Raw genomic sequence first — 21356 nt, 5'->3', positions numbered from 1 at the left:
CGTGGAATTAGATTATTAGGGTTATTTAACATACATATAACAGATATATAGGGTTTATTTAACATTCTAAATGTTCTATTTTCTAAAAAAAAATTTCTATTAAGTTTGAGTTTTATTATAAATGTAATAATATTGTATAGGTGTGACAACAACAGAGCTGGTGTTCACCGGGGTACCCGGCGAACGACCAAGCCCAGTACGTCGAAATACATATACTAAGGTTGAAGGTGAATTCATTGATGAAACTACAACGAGATCAGAATATATTGATCATCGTAGCATCCAACGTGCGGAGATTATTAAACGTACGGATAACCTCACCGTAGGAGAGGGTGAATTCACGGTAAATATTGTTAATTATTATATATATAAATATAATAAACGTATTATTAAAAAATTTCTGACCGATTGAAAATGATTTTCGATGGGTCCTTTTATTCAATTACAGGGAACCTCCCATTTGAAAGAGGATTTCCATAAGTATGATGTCGTTGAACGTGAACCAAGACGTCGTCCAATTTATAGAGAAGAGGATGATAGATTTTACAGTAAAACGGATGTTGTTGAGAGTACGACTACTACGCACGAAGAGTATAAAACGTTCGATGAAATTGATTACATTAGTAATACAGTTATGAGACGTGATGATAATTTGAGACCAGTAGGACCGATTGAATGGACATCACATGTGAAAGATGATTATATTGTACCGGCGATAACGCAAAGACCTGAACAGAAAAGACCTAAGGACAATTTGAGACCAGAAGGGCCGTTTGAGGGACGTCCTAGAGATGATTATAAACCAACTCGAGGAGAAAGAGCTGATGTTAAACGGCCTGAAGATAATTTGCGACCGGAAGGACCATTCGAGGGACGACCTAAGGACGATTATACTCCGAAACGTGCAGACAGACCAGAAGTTAGAAGGCCTGAGGATAATTTGAGACCAGAAGGGCCGTTCGAGGGACGACCTAGAGATGATTATAAACCAACTCGAGGTGAAAGAGCTGACGTTAAACGGCCTGAAGATAATTTGCGACCAGAAGGACCATTCGAGGGACGACCTAAGGACGATTATACTCCGAAACGTGCAGAGAGACCAGAAGTTAGAAGGCCTGAGGATAATTTGAGACCAGAAGGGCCGTTTGAGGGACGTCCTAGAGATGATTATAAACCAACTCGAGGAGAAAGAGCTGATGTTAAACGGCCTGAAGATAATTTGCGACCGGAAGGACCATTCGAGGGACGACCTAAGGACGATTATACTCCGAAACGTGCAGACAGACCAGAAGTTAGAAGGCCTGAGGATAATTTGAGACCAGAAGGGCCGTTTGAGGGACGTCCTAGAGATGATTATAAACCAACTCGAGGTGAAAGAGCTGACGTTAAACGACCTGAAGATAATTTGCGACCAGAAGGACCATTCGAGGGACGACCTAAGGACGATTATACTCCTAAACGTGCAGAGAGACCAGAAGTTAGAAGGCCTGAGGATAATTTGAGACCAGAAGGGCCGTTTGAGGGACGTCCTAGAGATGATTATAAACCAACTCGAGGAGAAAGAGCTGACGTTAAACGGCCTGAAGATAATTTGCGACCAGAAGGCCTATTCGAGGGACGACCTAAAGATGATTATTCACCGAAGCGTGCAGAGAGGCCAGAAGTTAGAAAGCCTGAAGACAATTTGAGACCAGAAGGACTGTTCGAAGGACGCCCTAGAGATGATTATAAACCAACTCGAGGAGAAAGGGCTGATGTTAAACGACCCGAAGATAATTTGCGACCAGAAGGACCATTCGAGGGACGACCTAAGGACGATTACACTCCAAAACGTGCAGAGAGACCAGAAGTTAGAAGGCCTGAGGATAATTTGAGACCAGAAGGGCCGTTCGAGGGACGCCCTAGAGATGATTATAAACCAACTCGAGGTGAAAGAGCTGACGTTAAACGACCTGAAGATAATTTGCGACCAGAAGGACCATTCGAGGGACGACCTAAGGACGATTATACTCCGAAACGTGCAGAGAGACCAGAAGTTAGAAGGCCTGAGGATAATTTGAGACCAGAAGGGCCGTTTGAGGGACGCCCTAGAGATGATTATAAACCAACTCGAGGTGAAAGAGCTGACGTTAAACGGCCTGAAGATAATTTGCGACCAGAAGGACCATTCGAGGGACGACCTAAGGACGATTATACTCCGAAACGTGCAGAGAGACCAGAAGTTAGAAGGCCTGAGGATAATTTGAGACCAGAAGGGCCGTTTGAGGGACGTCCTAGAGATGATTATAAACCAACTCGAGGAGAAAGGGCTGATGTTAAACGACCTGAAGATAATTTGCGACCAGAAGGGACATTCGAGGGACGACCTAAAGATGATTATTCACCAAAACGTGCAGAGAGGCCAGAAGTTAGAAAGCCTGAAGACAATTTGAGACCAGAAGGACTGTTCGAAGGACGCCCTAGAGATGATTATAAACCAACTCGAGGAGAAAGGGCTGATGTTAAACGACCCGAAGATAATTTGCGACCAGAAGGACCATTCGAGGGACGACCTAAGGACGATTACACTCCAAAACGTGCAGAGAGACCAGAAGTTAGAAGGCCTGAGGATAATTTGAGACCAGAAGGGCCGTTCGAGGGACGCCCTAGAGATGATTATAAACCAACTCGAGGTGAAAGAGCTGACGTTAAACGACCTGAAGATAATTTGCGACCAGAAGGACCATTCGAGGGACGACCTAAAGATGATTATTCACCGAAACGTTCAGAAAGACCTCATGTAATACGTCCAGAAGACAACTTAAGACCAGAAGGACCATTCGAAGGTCGTCCCAAAGATGATTACATGCCAACCAGAGGTGAGAGAGCTGATGTTAAGCGTCCAGAAGATAATTTGCGCCCTGAAGGACCGTTTGAAGGTAGACCCAGAGATGATTACAAACCAACTCGAGGTGAAAGGGCCGATGTTAAGAGGCCAGAAGATAATTTGCGCCCAGAAGGACCATTCGAAGGAAGACCAAAAGATGATTATTCTCCGAAACGTGCAGATAGACCTCATGTAATACGTCCAGAAGACAACTTAAGAACAGAAGGACCATTCGAAGGTCGTCCCAAAGATGATTACATGCCAACCAGAGGCGAGAGAGCTGATGTTAAACGTCCTGAAGATAATTTGCGACCAGAAGGACCATTTGAAGGTAGACCTAAGGATGACTATTCACCAAAACATGCGGAAAGACCAGACGTAAAACGTCCAGAAGATAATTTGCGCCCAGAAGGACTATTCGAAGGAAGACCAAAAGATGATTATTCTCCGAAACGTGCAGATAGACCTCATGTAATACGTCCAGAAGACAACTTAAGACCAGAAGGACCATTCGAAGGCCGTCCAAAAGATGATTACATGCCAACCAGAGGCGAGAGAGCTGATGTTAAACGTCCTGAAGATAATTTGCGACCTGAAGGTCCATTTGAAGGTAGACCAAGAGACGATTACAAACCAACTCGAGGTGAAAGGGCCGATGTTAAGAGGCCAGAAGATAATTTGCGCCCAGAAGGACCATTCGAAGGAAGACCAAAAGATGATTATTCTCCGAAACGTGCAGATAGACCTCATGTAATACGTCCAGAAGACAACTTAAGACCAGAAGGACCATTCGAAGGTCGTCCAAAAGATGATTACATGCCAACCAGAGGCGAGAGAGCTGATGTTAAACGTCCTGAAGATAATTTGCGACCTGAAGGTCCATTTGAAGGTAGACCAAGAGACGATTACAAACCAACTCGAGGTGAAAGGGCCGATGTTAAGAGGCCAGAAGATAATTTGCGCCCAGAAGGACCATTCGAAGGAAGACCAAAAGATGATTATTCTCCGAAACGTGCAGATAGACCTCATGTAATACGTCCAGAAGACAACTTAAGACCAGAAGGACCATTCGAAGGTCGTCCAAAAGATGATTACATGCCAACCAGAGGCGAGAGAGCTGATGTTAAGCGTCCTGAAGATAATTTGCGACCTGAAGGTCCATTTGAAGGTCGTCCTAAGGATGATTATTCGCCTAAACGTGCAGAAAGACCTGAAGTGAAACGTCCAGAAGATAATTTATATCCAGAGGGGCTATTCGAAGGTCGTCCCAAAGATGATTATTCACCTAAGCGAGTAGAAAGACCAGAAGTTAAACGTCCTGAAGATAATTTGAGGCCGGAGGGTCTATTTGAAGGTAGACCAAGAGATGATTACAAACCAACTCGAGGTGAAAGGGCTGATGTCAAACGTCCAGAGGATAATTTAAAACCAGAAGGTCCATTCGAAGGTCGTCCCAAAGATGATTATTCACCTAAACGTGCAGAACGACCAGAAGTAAAGCGTCCAGAGGACAATCTTCGACCAGAAGGTGACTTCGATAGGCCAGAAATATCTCCAGTAGGACCAGCAGAACGTCGTTCACCAATCAAACATCCAGATAATCTCAAACCTGAAGGTGACTTCATTGGTAAACCTAAAGATGACTTTAAACCTACAAAAGGTGAACGTGCTGATGTTAAAAAACCTGAAGATCATCTCAGACCTGAAGGTCCATTTGAAGGTCGTCCTAAAGATGATTATAAACCCACTCGTGGGGAGAGAGCTGACGTCAAACGTCCGGAGGACAATTTAAAACCAGAAGGACCATTCGAAGGTCGTCCCAAAGATGACTACTCACCAAAACGAGCAGAACGACCAGAAGTAAAGCGTCCAGAAGACAATCTTCGACCAGAAGGTGATTTCGATAGGCCAGAAAAATCTACAGTGGGACCAGCTGAACGTCGTTCACCAATCAAACATCCAGACAATCTCAAACCCGAAGGTGACTTCATTGGTAGACCTAAAGATGACTTTAAACCTACCAAAGGTGAACGTGCTGATATTAAGAAACCTGAAGATAATCTCAGACCAGAAGGTCCATTCGAAGGTCGTCCTAAAGATGATTACTTAACAACTCGTGGTGAACGCATGGACGTTATCAGACGTACTGACAACTTGCGAATGGAAGGTGATATTGAAACTTATAGATCACGTGATGAGTACACCGATTTCATCATACGTGAACGTACCGAAGTTGTCAAGTATCAGGACAATTTAAGAATGGAAGGTGAATTCACTGATATCAGAACGAGAGACGATTATAAGGTCGTCAAAGGTGATCGAGCTGACATCGTACGTCACCCTGACAACCTCAAATCCGAAGGTCCTTTCGAAGGTCTTCCCAAAGATGATTACTCACCGAAAAGAGCCGAACGTCCAGAAATCAAAAGACCAGAAGATAATTTGAAACCAGAAGGAGATTTTATAGGTCGTCCAAAAGAAGAAACACCTAAACGTGGGGAAAGAGCTGATGTCAAGAGACCTAAAGACAACCTACGTCCTGAGGGTGACTTCGAGAGACCAGAAAAAGTCCCAATGGGTCCTAGCGAAAGAAGATCACCTATCAAACATCCAGATAATCTCAAACCTGAAGGTGAATTTATGTCAAGGCCTAAAGAAGAGACACCGATAAAAGGTGATAGAGCTGAAGTTAAAAGACCCAAAGACAATTTGAAACCTGAAGGTGACTTCGAACGTCCTGAACATGAAGAGTATCAGCCAGCTGAGAGGCCAGAAATGAAAAAACCCAAAGATAATCTCAAAACTGAAGGTGAATTTGATAGACCACAGATAAAGAAGTTTGGACCGGCTGAAAAGAGGACTCCTATCAAACATCCGGATAATTTGAAACCGGAAGGTGAATTTTTAGGTAAACCTAAAGAAGAGGCACCAAAACGTGGTGAAAGAGTTGACATTAAGAAACCAAAGGATAACTTATATCCAGAAGGTGAATTCGATAGACCTGTTAAATCTCCAGCTAAACCTGCCGAGAAACGTACGCCTATAAAACATCCTGATAATCTCAAACCCGAAGGTGACTTCACAGGTAGACCTAAAGATGACTTTAGACCTACCAAAGGTGAACGTGCTGATGTTAAGAAACCTGAAGATAATCTCAGACCAGAAGGTCCATTCGAAGGTCGTCCTAAAGATGATTACGTAACAACTCGTGGTGAACGCATGGACGTTGTCAGACGTACCGACAATCTGCGAATGGAGGGTGATATTGAAACTTATAGATCACGTGATGAGTATACTGATTTCATCTTACGTGAACGTGCCGAAGTCGTCAAGTATCAGGACAATTTAAGGATGGAAGGTGAATTTACTGATATTAGAACTAGAGACGATTTCAAAGTAGTCAGAGGTGAACGAGTAGATATAGTCAGGCACGAGGATAATCTCAAGTCCGAAGGTCTTTTCGAAGGTCGGCCCAAGGATGATTATTCGCCAAAGAAAGTGACCAGACCAGAAATCAAGAAACCAGAAGATAACTTGAAACCTGAAGGTGAATTTGAGAGGCCTGAAAAGACACCAGTTGGACCAGCAGAACGTAGATCGCCTATCAAACATGATGACAATTTGAAGCCTGAAGGTGAATTTATTGGTCGTCCAAAGGAACAGGCACCTAAGAAAGGTGAAAGAGCTGACGTAAAGAAGCCTAAAGATAACCTGAAGCCGGAAGGAGACTTTGAAAGGCCAGAGAAAAAGCCTGTTGGCCCAGCCGAAAGAAGAACACCAATAAAACATGCGGACAATTTGAAACCCGAAGGTGAGTTTGTCCAGAGATCTAAAGAAGTGACACCTGGTAAAGGTGATCGAGCTGCTATCAAGAAACCTAAAGACAATTTGAAACCAGAAGGTGAATTTGATAGACCAGAAAAGACAGCAGTTGGACCAGCTGAGAGAAGAACACCTATCAAACGTCCTGATAATCTTTATCCAGAAGGTGAATTTGTGGGTCGTCCGAAAGAGAAGACACCTGGGAAAGGTGAAAGAGCTGATGTCACGAGACCTAAAGACAATCTTCGTTCAGAAGGAACATTCGAGAGACCAGAGAAAATCCCAGTTGGACCAGCTGAAAGACGATCACCAATTAAACACGAGGACAATCTTTATCCCGAAGGTGAATTTGTTGGTAGACCTAAAGATGATTTCACACCGAAACGCGCTGAACGTCCTATTCAAAAGAGACCAAAGGACAATCTCAAACCCGAAGGTGAATTTGTTGGCAAGCCTAAAGACGATTATAAACCTGGCAAGGCAGAAAAAACTGAGATCGTAATTCATCGTGACAATTTGAAGATGGAGGGTGACATTCACGTACATAGATCAAGAGATGATTATACTACAACATCCAGAATTGAACGAACAGATGTCATTCGTAGAGAAGATAATCTCAAAGTGGAAGGTGAATTTATTGATATTCGAAGACGTGACGATTATAGAGTGACACGTGGGGAACGTAGCGAGATCATCAGGCATGAAGATAATCTTCGTCCAGAAGGTGACTTTGAACGTCCCGATAAGGTACCAGTAGGTCCAGCAGAAAGAAGAACACCGATCAAACATCCAGACAATTTGAAACCTGAAGGTGATTTTGTTCAAAGACCAAAAGAATCAACGCCTGGCAAAGGTGATCGAGCAGCTATTAAGAAACCCAAGGACAACTTGAAACCGGAAGGTGAATTTGATAGACCAGAAAAGACAATAGTTGGACCTGCTGAACGAAGGACGCCAATCAAGCACCCTGATAATCTCCATCCAGAAGGTGATTTCATTGGTAGACCTAAAAAAGAGACTCCAGGTCGTGGCGATCGAGCTGATGTTAAGAAACCAAAGGACAATCTTCGTCCAGAAGGTGAATTTGCTAAACGTACACCGAAAAAACTCGAACCAGCTGAGAAACGTGGTCCGATTCGACACGAAGACAATTTGCACGTCGAAGGAGAATTTTATATCGTTCCGAAGGATGATTATAGTCCTCAGAAAGCTGAACGTTCACCGATTAAGAAACCACAGGATAATCTTAGACCCGAAGGTGAAATGCAGATAATGCCAACTTCGAAAGAAGATTACAAATACACGAATGGTGAAAGAATGGAAGTACGTCGTCACGAAGATCATTTACGTATGGAAGGTGATTTGGATGTACGACGATCTAGAGATGATTACAAGATCACCAAAGTTGAACGAGTAGATATAAAGAAAAGAGAGGATCATTTAAGAATGGAAGGTGAATTTATAGATGTTAGAAGAAAAGACGATTACACATACGTTGCTGGCGAACGAGTGTCTGTTAAAAGACAATCGGATCATTTACGTCCCGAGGGAGACTTTGATAGACCTCAAAAGAGTCAGTTGGGTCCAGCCGAACGAAGATCACCTATCAAACATCCTGACAATTTAAAATCAGAAGGTGACTTCGAACGTAGGACACCGGAAAAAATGAAACCAGGTGAAAGACGTTCACCCATTCGTCATGTTGACAATTTGAAGCCGGAAGGTGATTTTGTAGGTCGATCACGTGATGATTATACGATTAAACGAGGTGAAAGAAGCGAGGTTATCAGGAGAGAAGATAATTTGAAACTGTCAGGTGATTTCCAGGGTACCAGCATGCAAAAATCGACATATACCGCAGTACGTGGTGAACGTGCTGAGGTTAAACGTCATGAAGATAATCTCAAGGTCAGTACTGATAGTATGGAAACGAAGACAACCAGTAAGGACACGTTCACACCTATAAAGAAGGATTTGTCACATGGTGATAAACAAATAAGTCGAAGACGTCACATGGAATCGTCGATCAATTTAGGTGACGACACTACCGTCATGACAACGACCAATCAAAGAAATTATAACACTTATACCAAACGTGGTAAAGAAATAGACACACAGATCAACAATCTCGAATCAGATATCAAGAAGAATATTTCCGTAGTGAAAAAGTTAACAACAACTTCAGTACAATCCGATCAACATGTCTCTTCGGCTCATAACGTACACCAACAGACTATTGTCGACCGTCGTAATGTCCAAACGATTGGCAACGAACAACAACATCATCAACATCATCATCATCATCTTCAACAACAGCAACAACAACACTTGAACGAACATCAGCAGAGAATCTATTCCAATGAGCAACACTCTAGATCCCAAAATCTATCCCAATCACGGCGTACATTAGATGATAGATCCGTCGATCATCAATCTCGGCAAGGGCAGCTTTTGAAGGACAACAAGCAGATACAAGATACACATAAACAGATCCAAGAGAGTAGTAAACGTGATTATGTAAATTCAATGCATATGGAGAAACGTCAGAGCAGTGCTATTAGACATTCCAAACAGCATTACGATCAGCACACTGTATCTAGCCAAGCTAAATACAACGGTAATCAAGCTAATAGTACCGAATTTAAACAAGCAATTTCTGGATCCTCGATCATAAACGATGATAGCCATGAACAATCGGCCTATACTAAAAAGTCTCATCATAGAAAAAATATTATATCGTCGTCGTCAGCTGACGTAACCAATTCTGTACTTCATCGTCGTAGTGGTATGACTACGTCCACGGAAGCTTTACATACGATATCGTCTACTGCAGCTGATCAAAAAAAGAGTCTCTCAAATTTAGCTGAAAGTGGACAATACATAAGCAATTCGAGTCAGAGTAATGACAGACGTAGCTTGACCTCGTTGCACCGTAACAACAAGGATGCAAATCTTTGGGCATCGTCTACCTACGAAAGACCACAGAGAATCATCAGGCAAGATAATTTGACAGTCGGTGGTATATTTTATTCCCATAGCGAGGCTAAAACTTATGGGAATTTTGCTAATACTCAAAAAATCGAAAGGGTACAAAAACAATCGAACGTATCGCATATTAAATTGGGCGACGGCAATCATGTTACTTCTAGCATGTATAAAAAGGAATATGCGCCTAAACACAAAGGTCCCTGTCCTGCGTCCTTAATCGAATCGAAACAAACACCCTTCAAACATACCAGGGACACACCCAAACATAAATTTTATATGCCACTTGTTTCGAATTAAATTTATTTAAGATCTAATGATCCTAAATAGGATTTAAGATCATGGATCCTATTGATAAATTTTTGATTGATTCTTTTCACTTTTTTTTTTTCTTTTTCTCTCTCCATTTTTTTTTCTTTCTTTCTTTTTTTTTTTCTTCCTTTTTTTGCTTCAAATTTTTCGTCTTTTAATAAATTTAAGATACAATACACACACACACACACACACACACACACACATATATATATATGTGCGTAAAAAAAAATAAATCTGTTCCAATGAAATAGATCAACGAAATTTTTTATAAAATTTATTCGAGCGAGCTCTCGAATTAGCCATGACATATATTTGTTAATGGATTGTTTAATGATCCTAGTAAGAGAAAATGAGAGAGAGGAGAGGTGGGGGGTAGGTAGGAGTGTATAAACGAGATAGATAGATAAAGAGAGAGAAAGAGAGAGAGAGATAGAAAGAGGAAAAAAAAAACAATATATTGTGATAAATTTTTGCTGTTATATTTTGTGCGTTATACATATTTATTATTATTCGAGCGAGACGATGTGTAGGAGTAACAAAAAATAAAAAAAAAATAAAAAAAACGAAAGAAAGGAAAGAAAAGAAAAGAAAAAGAGAGAGAGAGAGAGAGAGAGAGAGAGAGATTCGAAAGAAAAAAAAATGATTACGAGATTATTTGATAGGGACATCAAAGTTGTCCCAAATTTTTTGAACAAAATAATAACGAGAAAAATACAGATATTCAGAAAGATATATATATATCTATATATATATATATATATATAGATATATATTATAGACATATTATATGATGACGTTTAGTTTCATAGTTAAACCAACGTGTATTACGAAGCAATAATTAGAGCTTAATCAATAACCCGTGATAAGGTACGATTCTAACGCGATGTTAGATCTCGTCCTATAAATACCGTAGATTAATCCAATATGGACGTGTACGTACATATTTGTATACTACGTTAATTAATTTCTTTTTTCTTTTTACTTTATTTTTTTTCTCTTTCTTTTTTTTTTCTACATATATCCATATATACATATATACATATATATATATATATATGTATGTGTATATATGCACCGTCCATTTTATATATACATATATATATATATTTTTTTTATTTTATATAAATATGCAATACACGTGTATTCCATTTTTTTTCCTGTATTTCTTTTTTGCGCTTCTATTTTTCTTTGGTTCTTGTTTATTTTGTTTTTTTACCCCGTTTCTTTTTTCTTTTTTTCTTTTTCTTTTTCTTTTTTTTTTTTTTCTCTTTGTTCATTCGGCTATCGCAAATTAATTTCTTTTTTTTTTTTTTTTTTGTTTTATTCTTTTTTTCATTTTTTGTAATTTTTAATTATACACACATGCGCGTGTTATTAATGTTCTTGCCTTTTGGTTTTTTTTTTGTTTTGTTTTGTTTTTCTTGTCCTTTCTTTTTCTTTTTCTTTTTCTTTTTTTCTTCTTCTTCTACTTCTCCCTTTTTCTTTTCTTTTCTTTTCTTTTATCTATTATCTTTTATCATTAATCTTATATAAGTGAAATTAATTTTTTCTTCCTTCGTTTATTTGTCAATGAAATTATTTGTTTGAATTATATATTATATATATATATATATACACATATATATATATGTATCATGCATATACGATTATTTATTTCTTCCTTATCTTTTCCTTTATCTCTTTTTCCATCATCAATTTTATTTATTCATCCTCTTTTTTTCTCGTTACAATTTTTCTGTTTTTACATGACGATCGAAATACATTTTTTCTATGGTTTTTTTTTATTATTTCTTTTTTTTTTTTTTTTTTTTTTTTAGATACTGATCGAAAAATTAATCGTAATATATCGTATCATTGTTTAAATGTAAATTTTGTTGAATTGCAAACTTTTCTGCGAATGATTTTTTCTCTTCTTTTTATTTATTTATTCCATTTTATTTTTTTCTTTTTTTTTATTTTATTCTTTTTCTTTTGTGTTTCATAATTGTTTTTTTTTCCAATCACGATTTTCGAATTTACAAGAAAAGAACAAACGAACATACGAGCACGCGGCAATGTCAGGGAAATAAAAATATTTTTTAATTATTGACAAATTTAATTTTTACTTTTACTGCCGAATAATAACAAAAATAATTATAATAATAATAATAATAATAATAATAATAATAATAATAATAATAATAATATTAATAATAATACTAATAATAATTATAATAATAAAAATAATATTAATAATAATAATAATAATAATAATAATAATAATAATAATAATAATAATAATAATAATAATAATAATAGTATGAACGCAATCGTATATTTCAGAATTCTTAAAAGAAAATGAATTTGCAATATCATTTTTCAATTTTTATTTTTAATAAGTAAATAAATAAATAAAAAAAATAAATAAATAAACAAGCAAACAAATAAATCATATATCTTTATTTCAGATATAATTACGAAATTTGTGTAAGTATTATATGAATAATAAATAAATATAAATTATATTCCTCGCTTACCTCAATGTGCGTATACACATCAGAATGTTCGTGTATTTAGTAAATACAGAGTGGGGGAACCAAAAGTTCCTAAGATAATTTTAAACGTCGATTATTCTTTTTTTTTTTTTCTTTTCCAAATTGATATTCTTTTAAAAAATTTCTTCCTTCATGGTTTACGAAATTTCCAAGATATTTTCTTGGCCCATTTTTCTTTCTTTATAATACGTGAAAAAAATTTGGCATCGAAGGTTCCGTAAAAAAAAAAAAAAAAAAAAAAAAGAAAGTAATCGATTTTTTGATAAGATCTAGGGAACTTTCGGGTCAATCCTGTATTATTAGATCTAAGCAATAAAATTTCTATAATATGCTTTAAGATAACGTTCATTGATACTATGAACGTCGATTCTTTTTTAAGCATATATTTTATTCATTCGTTTGTACGTACGTTCATCTTACATTTTTTTTTTTTGGTCAAGCTTGATCAAGTTTCGTCCTGAAACCTGATGCCAATGCTGTTGTTAATAATGAAAAAAAAAAAAGAAAAAAAAAAAAAGAAAAAAAAAATAAATAAATAAAAAGAAAAATAAAAAAAAAAGGAAATAAAGAAAAAAAATATATATATATACATATATAACAAAAAATTAATACAAACGTGTCGTTAATGTTATCGAACTTTTGTATAGCAATAAAAAAAAAAAAAAATAATAAATATATTGTAAAAAATGTAATTGTACAAAAATTTCAAGTGAGAAAAATAAATGAATAAATTGATTGATTAATTAATTAAAAAATATATAAAACTCAAATATTTCGTTAATATTGTCTAACTTTTGTATAGTCAAACAAAAAAAGAAACGCAATAAATAAATAAATAAATAAATAAATAAATAAATAAATAAATGGATATATTGTAAAAAATTTAATATACATTGTCAAAATTTTAAATAAAATATCTCTTGAGTATATAACTTATATATATATATATATATATATATATATATATATATTATATACATATAGTATGTACTATATAATAATATATATGTATGGGTGTATAAACAATGGCGTGTCATCGACAGACCAGAAGAAAAAAAAAAAAAGAATTCATTGATAAATCGATAAAATTTAATATCGTGTGTCAACGCCCGCCTTTTGTTCTTTGTTACGAATTACGAATGATAGCGAGAGAGAGAGAGAGAGAGAGAGAGAGAGAGAGAGAGAGAAAGAAAAAAGAAGAAGAAAGATAGAAAAAAAAAAATTGTGAAAGTATTCTCGTCCACGTCAAACTAATCAGCACATAACCCAATAACATTAATTGATTGATAATAAATAAAATTATAATTACTCAAAAAAAAAAAATAATAAATAAATAAACCATTTGTAGAAAGATCTAACTTCTAACGATGTCGTGAGACACAATGTTGAAATCATTCAAACTGATTAAAATTTTCATTTTGATCTTGTCAATATTTTTTCAATTAATTTCAAGCAAACCATTTATTCAAACGCTCAATATTTCCAAGTAAGTGTATAGATAATTTATAAGTAAAAAAAAAAAAAGAAAAAAAAAGAAAAATAAAATAAAATAAAGAAAATTCGTTTAAATAAAATTCTGAAAAATATAGATAGATAGATAGAGAGAGGGAGGTATATCTTTTGATTTATTGCGATTTATTGAGCGATCTTTCTTTTAGGAATGATAAAGAGCCTAATTTTAGGCATTCGAGCAATGAAGAAGAACAAATGGCGATAATGTTCAATCAAACTTTGGATTATTTGATCCCACGACGTCGTTTATTGGACAATCAATATCGTCATAATTATTCTAATGACGAAATATCATCAAACGTTTCCATTAATTACAATAATAAAAACAATTTAAATTTGTCGATAACGCCAGATTGGACGATAGATTTGTTGACGAACGTAACAAATGTTCCTATTAACAATGTCGAATATATTTCGAGTACATCGTTCGTCGACATTGAATACGATACGACACACATTAGAAAAAAAAGATACGCTTTATTGGATGATAATCAATTGAAGTCCAATGACAATGAGGAACATGAAAGTGTTGACAATGTAGAGAAAAAACGTTCGTCATCGTCATCGTCATCGTCATCGGACAATGACGAGGATAGCAATGAGCAACGTACGAATTTGCAAAAATCTGACAATGCCGATGAGTCCGATGATTACAGTGCAGATCTTGAGGAAACCAATGATAACGAAACTGACGATGATCGGGATAAAATTGTTCAATCTAAGGACAGTAAAATTAAACGTGAAAGTACCGATTATGAGTACGCAAATGACGATCAAGAGAGATCATCATCGGGTGACGTTAGAGTTAAACGTGACGAGATCAATCAAACCGACGAAAAGAATAAATTGGATGATAATATTAAAAATGTCGTTGAGGAAAATATTGAGAAAATAGAGAAAACCGATAAAGAGAAAATTAATGAATCAGATATGAAAAGAGATACCGCAAAAGAGAAAAATATTGATACGATCGAATCGCCAAAATTAACGAAGGAAGATGACAGTGAATATGAGAAACGCGTTGAAGAGAAAATCAAACGTAAGATAGATTCGATAAAGGAGGAGATCAAACGTGAGATCGAAAGGAAACGAAGAGATCGTGAGATCGAGAGGAACAATGCAAGATTCGATGAGATACAGAGTAAGGATAACGATGAACAAGAGGAGGATCAAGAAGCGGTAAGTGCAAATGTTGATGATAAAATGGCATCTAAGAGATCATCCGATGACGTCAAACCTAAAATAAATAAGAGAAGAAAAAGAAGAAGAAGAAGAAGAAGGAGAAGAAGAAGGAGAAGAAGAAGAAGAAGATCGAACGAAAGTGATAGAATCAGGCATCGATTGGAGGAGATCGAAGGTATTGATAATCTCAAGGACGAGGATGATTATAATGCTGCTGTACACGAGAGTATTAGAAAAAGATTTGCACCCGATGATATTGGGTCTATGTCCGATCAGGATGAATCTAAGATAAATAAAATTTCTTTAAACAAGGCACCGGTGAAGAAACGTGAAAAAATTCGAGAAATGTTCGTGGTTAAGAACGACAATGAAAAGAAACGTAAAAAGAAAAGAAAAAGAAGAATAGCCGATGAGGGACATATATTGGTACCCGAACAGGCACACGTTAAAATCGAAGATGACCTACCAAGTGATCTAACGTTCGATCCAAAGCTACGTGGAAGTCAACCGATCGACGAGAAGGTAAGGATTAAAAGAGCAAATGCAGGATTGGTTACTTTAGAATATAGGCCGCAAAATGTTGAAGACGAGGAGAACGACGAAGGCAATGAATTTGGCGACGATGGTTTCGAAGATAGAACATCGAATTTGAAAGATCGAATTGGTAATTCATTGATCGAGGATCAAGAGGATAAAGAGAATCAACATGTTAATTTTCTTTTCCCTGGAATTTCATCTTGATTGAAAGAATCCGACTTATCATTTCGACGAAAAAACATTTCGCAGTTAGTTAATAATAAAAATAATTCTCAGGAATTATTTTTTCATCATAAATTTCTTATATACCTGTGATTAAATTGATAAAAAAAGAAAAAAAGAAAAAAAGAAAAAACGGAAAAGAACAAAAAAAAAACAAAGCTAGAAAGAAAACTTCTTTACCTTCTGTAATATTACTTATCGTTGCGTATACATATATGTCGGTAACAATCTGATTTATCGACCGACTTCGTTCGCTTTATCATCAGTCGGTATTTCGTTTACTACAGTCGGTAAAGAAGATATTCTCATTTACCAACGTAAAAAAACACTAGAATGAAAAAAACAAACTTAAGTTTTCCCATTAAAGAGCCAATCCGATTTGAGAGCTTTGGCATCGTCTGCAAAGGATTCGAATCGACGATTAATTACGGATTACAATGAAGCTTTCGGTGGCCTTCAAAGTCTTCGGGATAATCCTAATGGTGCCTTGAGTAGATTCAAAAGGATCAAACGTGTTCTGAAAACGTCACGAGTTTCACATAAAAATAAACTATCAAATTAACGCACACATTGTATAAACAATAAGAAGGAAGAAAAGAAAACTAAAAAAAAAAAAGAAAGAAAATGAGAAATAAGAGAAAATAATCTACTTTATTTTTTAACATTACTTCCTATTAATTTAATTACTAATCTGTGTAATAATTAAGAACGATAAGTAGAATGTTAAAATAAACAAATTCTTATATTAGAGAAAAAAAAAACAAGAAAAAGAATCTTAAAAATATTATTGAAATTAATGAATTAAAATGATGAAGATAATAATAATAATAATAATAATAATAATAATAATAATAATAATAATAATAATAATAATAATAATAATAATAATAATAATAATAATAATAATAATAATAATAATAATAATAATAATAATAATAATAATAATAATAATAATAATAATAATAATAATAATAATAATAATAATAATAATAATAATAATAATAATAATAATAATAATAATAATAATAATAATAATAATAATAATAATAATAATAATAATAATAATAATAATAATAATAATAATAATAATAATAATTATATTAATAATAATAATAATAATAATAATAGAGAGGTCATACAGGCAAATACACATACAAAGACGACTATATAGATGTTTTAAGATTTAATAATGAATGTACGATTAAACACAAAGAAGACACATAGATCGTTAACCCTTGTGCGCTTACATTTGATTTTTAAAGGGGTAAAGGGGTATGGTCAGGGTGGCCGAGGGATGGGCGACGATCGGTTGTAGGAATCAAAGGGAAGAAGTTCTTCTTTTTTTTCCTTTTTTCGTTTTTTTTTTTTTTTTCTTATAAATCATTCTCGTCATTCGAATAGTACAATAATTCGTCTCTATCGTTTCCTTCCTACCTTCCTTCCTTCCCTTCATTATTAATCTTTTTCTTTTTTCTCTCTCTTTTGTTACTTTCTATTCGCTTTCGTCCTAACTTTTATTTATACAACAATATGAAACAATTATTTACAGTGACAGGTATTGCGTTAAGAAGAGGAATTTCTTTTTTATTTTATTTTCCTTTTTTTTTTTTCAAGATTAATTTAAGACCAAATGCTTATGCTTTTTTTTTTATGTATATGTGTGTGTATGTGTGTTTATATATATATATATATATATATATATATATATATATATATATATATATATATATATATATGTTTGTTTTCATATCTCTGTTCGTAGAGAATTAGTTATTATAATATAATTCAAGATTTTAAGCGATCGAGATCGAAGAAGAATTTTTTATGAAAGTTATTTTTATGAATTGCGAAAGGAAAAAGAAAAAAAAAAGAAAAGAAAAGAAAAGAAGAAACGAACAAATAATGGAAACGAAAATTGGTCGACGAAAATTGGACGTGTTTGATTTGATGAAAATGTGAAAAATTGTAGATTATGTTTCGTATTGCTAAAAAAAAAAAAAAAAAAAAAAAAAAAAAAGAGAAACAAAAAGAAAACAAACGAACAAATTATTGTTCGCTTCAAGTTAATCGTTTATAAAAAATACTTTCGAGCTCGATCGCAAAAGCACAGGCCTGTTTACGATAAAACGATCGTATAATTTCTTTACGTTTCTTAATTATTAAGATATTTTTTCTTCTTCTTCTTCTTCTTCTTCTTCTTCTTCCTGTTCCTTTTAATTAATCGATCAATTAATTGATCAATTAATTAATCAATTGATCGATTTAAAAAAAACGAGAAATCGTAATTGTAGTTTTCTTTCTTTCTCTCGAATTTTTTTTTTTTCTTTTTTCATTTTTTTTTTCTCTTTCCATTTTATGTTTCGTTTGCAATTTTTGTTCTTTGTCTTCAGAGGTTCGATTTTTTGTTTCTTTTTTTTTTTTTTTGTTTTTTGTTTTTTGTTTTTTGATTAATTGATTAAACGTCGATCGAATCAGTCTGGGAAAGGCTCGTTGGTACAACGTTTTCTGAGGCACCGAATTCTTGTTTCTTTGTTTTTCATTTTTGTGTCTTTTTTTGCGTGTTTTTTCTTTTTATTATAGGTTCTTTCCCCCCACCCCACCCGCCCCTCTCGTCTCATTCAAAATTAAGTTCTTCTTTACTCCTTCAAAATTTCACTCGACGATTACGTTCCATAGTAATCATTTTATTTTCTTTATTCATGTCTTCTTTTTTTCTTTCTCTTTTCTTCTTTCTTTTCTTTTCTTCTCCTTTCTTTTTTTTTTTTTTTCTTTCTTTTTTTTGCGCATCATTACGAAGAAAAAGAAGATGAAGAAGAAGAAGAAGAATTAGAGGAGCACGTTTAAAAGTCTTTTAATAATCTCAAAATATGTCGAGTCGACAATAAGTTTTCAGAGTGCAAAAAAAAAAAAATGTTCGTGAAAGAAGAGAATCTCTTTTTCTTATTTATTTTTTTTCTTTTTTTTTTCTTTTTGTTTCGTGGAGAAATTCAGAAAAAAGGAATTAAGTGTTGATTTGGAGAAAGAAAAAGAAAAAAGAAAAAAGAAAAAAAAAAAAAGAAAACGAAAAAGAAAATAAACAAAAAAGTTTTGTTCGACAGACATTGAAATCTTCGACGAAAGAGAGTTTACTTACATTAGTTTTTTTTTGTTTTGTTTTTGTTGTTGTTGTTCCTTTTTTTTTCTTTTTTTTTTTGTTTTTTTCTTTTTTTTTAATGTGTCTCGAAAGAAAGAAATTTTTCACTTTTATTTAGAAAAATCGATGTCTGAGAAATGGTGTTCACAATAATATATAGTACAACAACGTAACGATATTACAGAGTTAATGTATGTACCATATATGTGTATGTGTATATATATATATATATATATATATATATATATATATATATATATATATATATATATATGTATGTATGTATATATAATTATTATTATTATTATTATTATTATTATTATTATTATTATTATTATTATTATTATTATTATTAATAACCTATACGTATACACGTACATATGTATATATTATTAATAATAATAAATAATGTATTTATACCACAATAATATGGTTATATACAAATTGTACAAGTTTATTTTTTTTTTTACCTTTTCACGATTTATCTAATCATTTCTTAGACTAATCTGAGATAAGACAAAATTTTTATTATATTTTTGTATTATTGTGTATATGTAAATTGTGTGGTATATCTTTCTCTCTCTCTCTCTCTCTCTTTAATATATATAGATATATTAAATATATTAAATATATTAAATATATTAAATATATTAAATATATATTAAATATATTAAATATATTAAATATATTAAATATATATTAAATATATATATATATCTGTTTTTATATATCTCTCCGATGTTGTATATTTTTAAATATCTATAATTTAACATCAATTAGTTGACGAATTCATTTCAATATGGCGATTTAATATCAAGATGAACAATAAATGATTTCTTATCAATTACAATGAAAAGATCATCGTTTGGATTATTCGCTTAGTTTATTTCGAATAGAGAAGTGTATATTAATGTATTTTGTGTGTGTATACGTGCGTGCGTCTATAAGTGTGCTGATTTCAAAATGAAAAAAGTGCGAGAGAGAAAGAGAGAGAGAGAGAGAGAGAGAGAAAGAGAGAGAACTAAAAACAACGAGAGTTCATTTTGTTATTAACAAAAGAAAAAGAAAAAAAAATTAATTTACTTTGCCTTTTTTCACTTCCATTATTCATTCATTAATAATCCGTTCTACTTTACCGACCGAACTTGAAAAATCATTTTTAACTATCTCTCATATTAATACATTTTGGTTTGTGTGTGGAGTGTATGTGTGTGTTTGTGTGTACATACGTATATACGTTTGTACGCGTATGCAACGATTTTTTTTTCTTTTTATATGATTCATCATTTATTTGTCAGTATGTTCTACTTTATCGACCGTACTCGATGTCGAAAAATTATAATTTTTTGGTTTTCTTTCTTTTTTTTTGTCTCTCGATAGGCTCTCCTAATTTTTTATTATTATTATTATTATTATTATTATTATTATTATTATTGTTGTTGTTGTTATTATTGTTATTATTATTATTATTATTATTATTATTATTATTATTATTATTATTATTATTATTATTATTGTTATTATCATTATTATCATTATTAATACTTAAATACTAAGAAATATTTTTCTTACGATAGTTCGAGTTTCTAATAAACGTTCTCCAACTTTTGTTTTTTTTGTTTTTGTTTTATCGTTTCTTGTTTTTTTGTTTTGTTTTTTAATATACATACATTAAACTTCATCTTCCGTTAGACGATTGTGCATTTTTAATCTTTCATTTTCACAGTCATTTGCTCCTTTCTTTCCTTTCTTTTCTAAATATTATTTTTATCGTTATTATCTAATTATTAATTATTATTCTAATATATAATACAACGTATATTATCGTGTGATTAAGATGTTAATCAAGTCTTAATATCTAAGGCGAATATTTAATACGCGCTTTGGCACAATTTTCATGAAAAGAAAAAAAATATATATATATATTTGTTAGTTAAAATTATTAAAATTTAATTAAAGAAAATAATACTAATAATAAATTTATATAATAAAAAAGAAAAAAAAATAAAATAAAATAAAATATAAAATAACAACGAATAAATTAAGACTCAGTTTTTTTTGTTGCGTTACCTAAAAAAAAAAAAACAAAAAAAAAAAGACAAAAAAAGAAAAAAAAGAAGAAGAAAAAAGAAAATCCACGAAGAAAAAGAAAAGTTAAGAGCCATAAAAAAATTATTGATATATAATTATAAATCTATCGTAGAATGTGTCGAATGGTTTTATAATAATTACTTGTAACAAACAAATG

At 33.2% G+C, this 21356-nt stretch overlaps 2 protein-coding genes across 2 annotated transcripts in view; both read left to right on the top strand.

Moving 5' to 3' along the window:
* Window positions 1-11450, top strand: part of Sdb (SAXO downstream of blistered) — a 31011-nt gene extending 19561 nt beyond the window's left edge. Inside the window, exons 5-6 of the mRNA XM_035874533.2 lie at window positions 141-343; window positions 449-11450. Of these exons, the coding sequence (XP_035730426.2) occupies window positions 141-343; window positions 449-9973 (9728 nt within the window). The 3' untranslated portion in view covers window positions 9974-11450. The remainder of the gene's footprint in view (window positions 1-140; window positions 344-448) is intronic.
* A 2241-nt stretch (window positions 11451-13691) lies between these two features.
* On the top strand, window positions 13692-15979 carry LOC118445301 (uncharacterized). Its single transcript, XM_085662462.1, has 2 exons — window positions 13692-14008; window positions 14181-15979. Exons 1-2 carry the CDS (start codon window positions 13905-13907, stop codon window positions 15955-15957), a joined length of 1881 nt encoding a protein of 626 aa, XP_085518588.1. The 5' UTR covers window positions 13692-13904; the 3' UTR covers window positions 15958-15979.
* The last annotated feature ends 5377 nt before the right edge of the window (window positions 15980-21356 follow it).

Source organism: Vespa mandarinia, chromosome 18 (assembly GCF_050613455.1).
Source record: "Vespa mandarinia isolate Hongniang chromosome 18, ASM5061345v1, whole genome shotgun sequence".
NCBI classification, from domain to species: Eukaryota; Metazoa; Arthropoda; class Insecta; order Hymenoptera; family Vespidae; genus Vespa; species Vespa mandarinia.
Note: the sequence above shows the minus strand (reverse complement) of the source record. Positions and strands in the feature narration are given on the sequence as shown.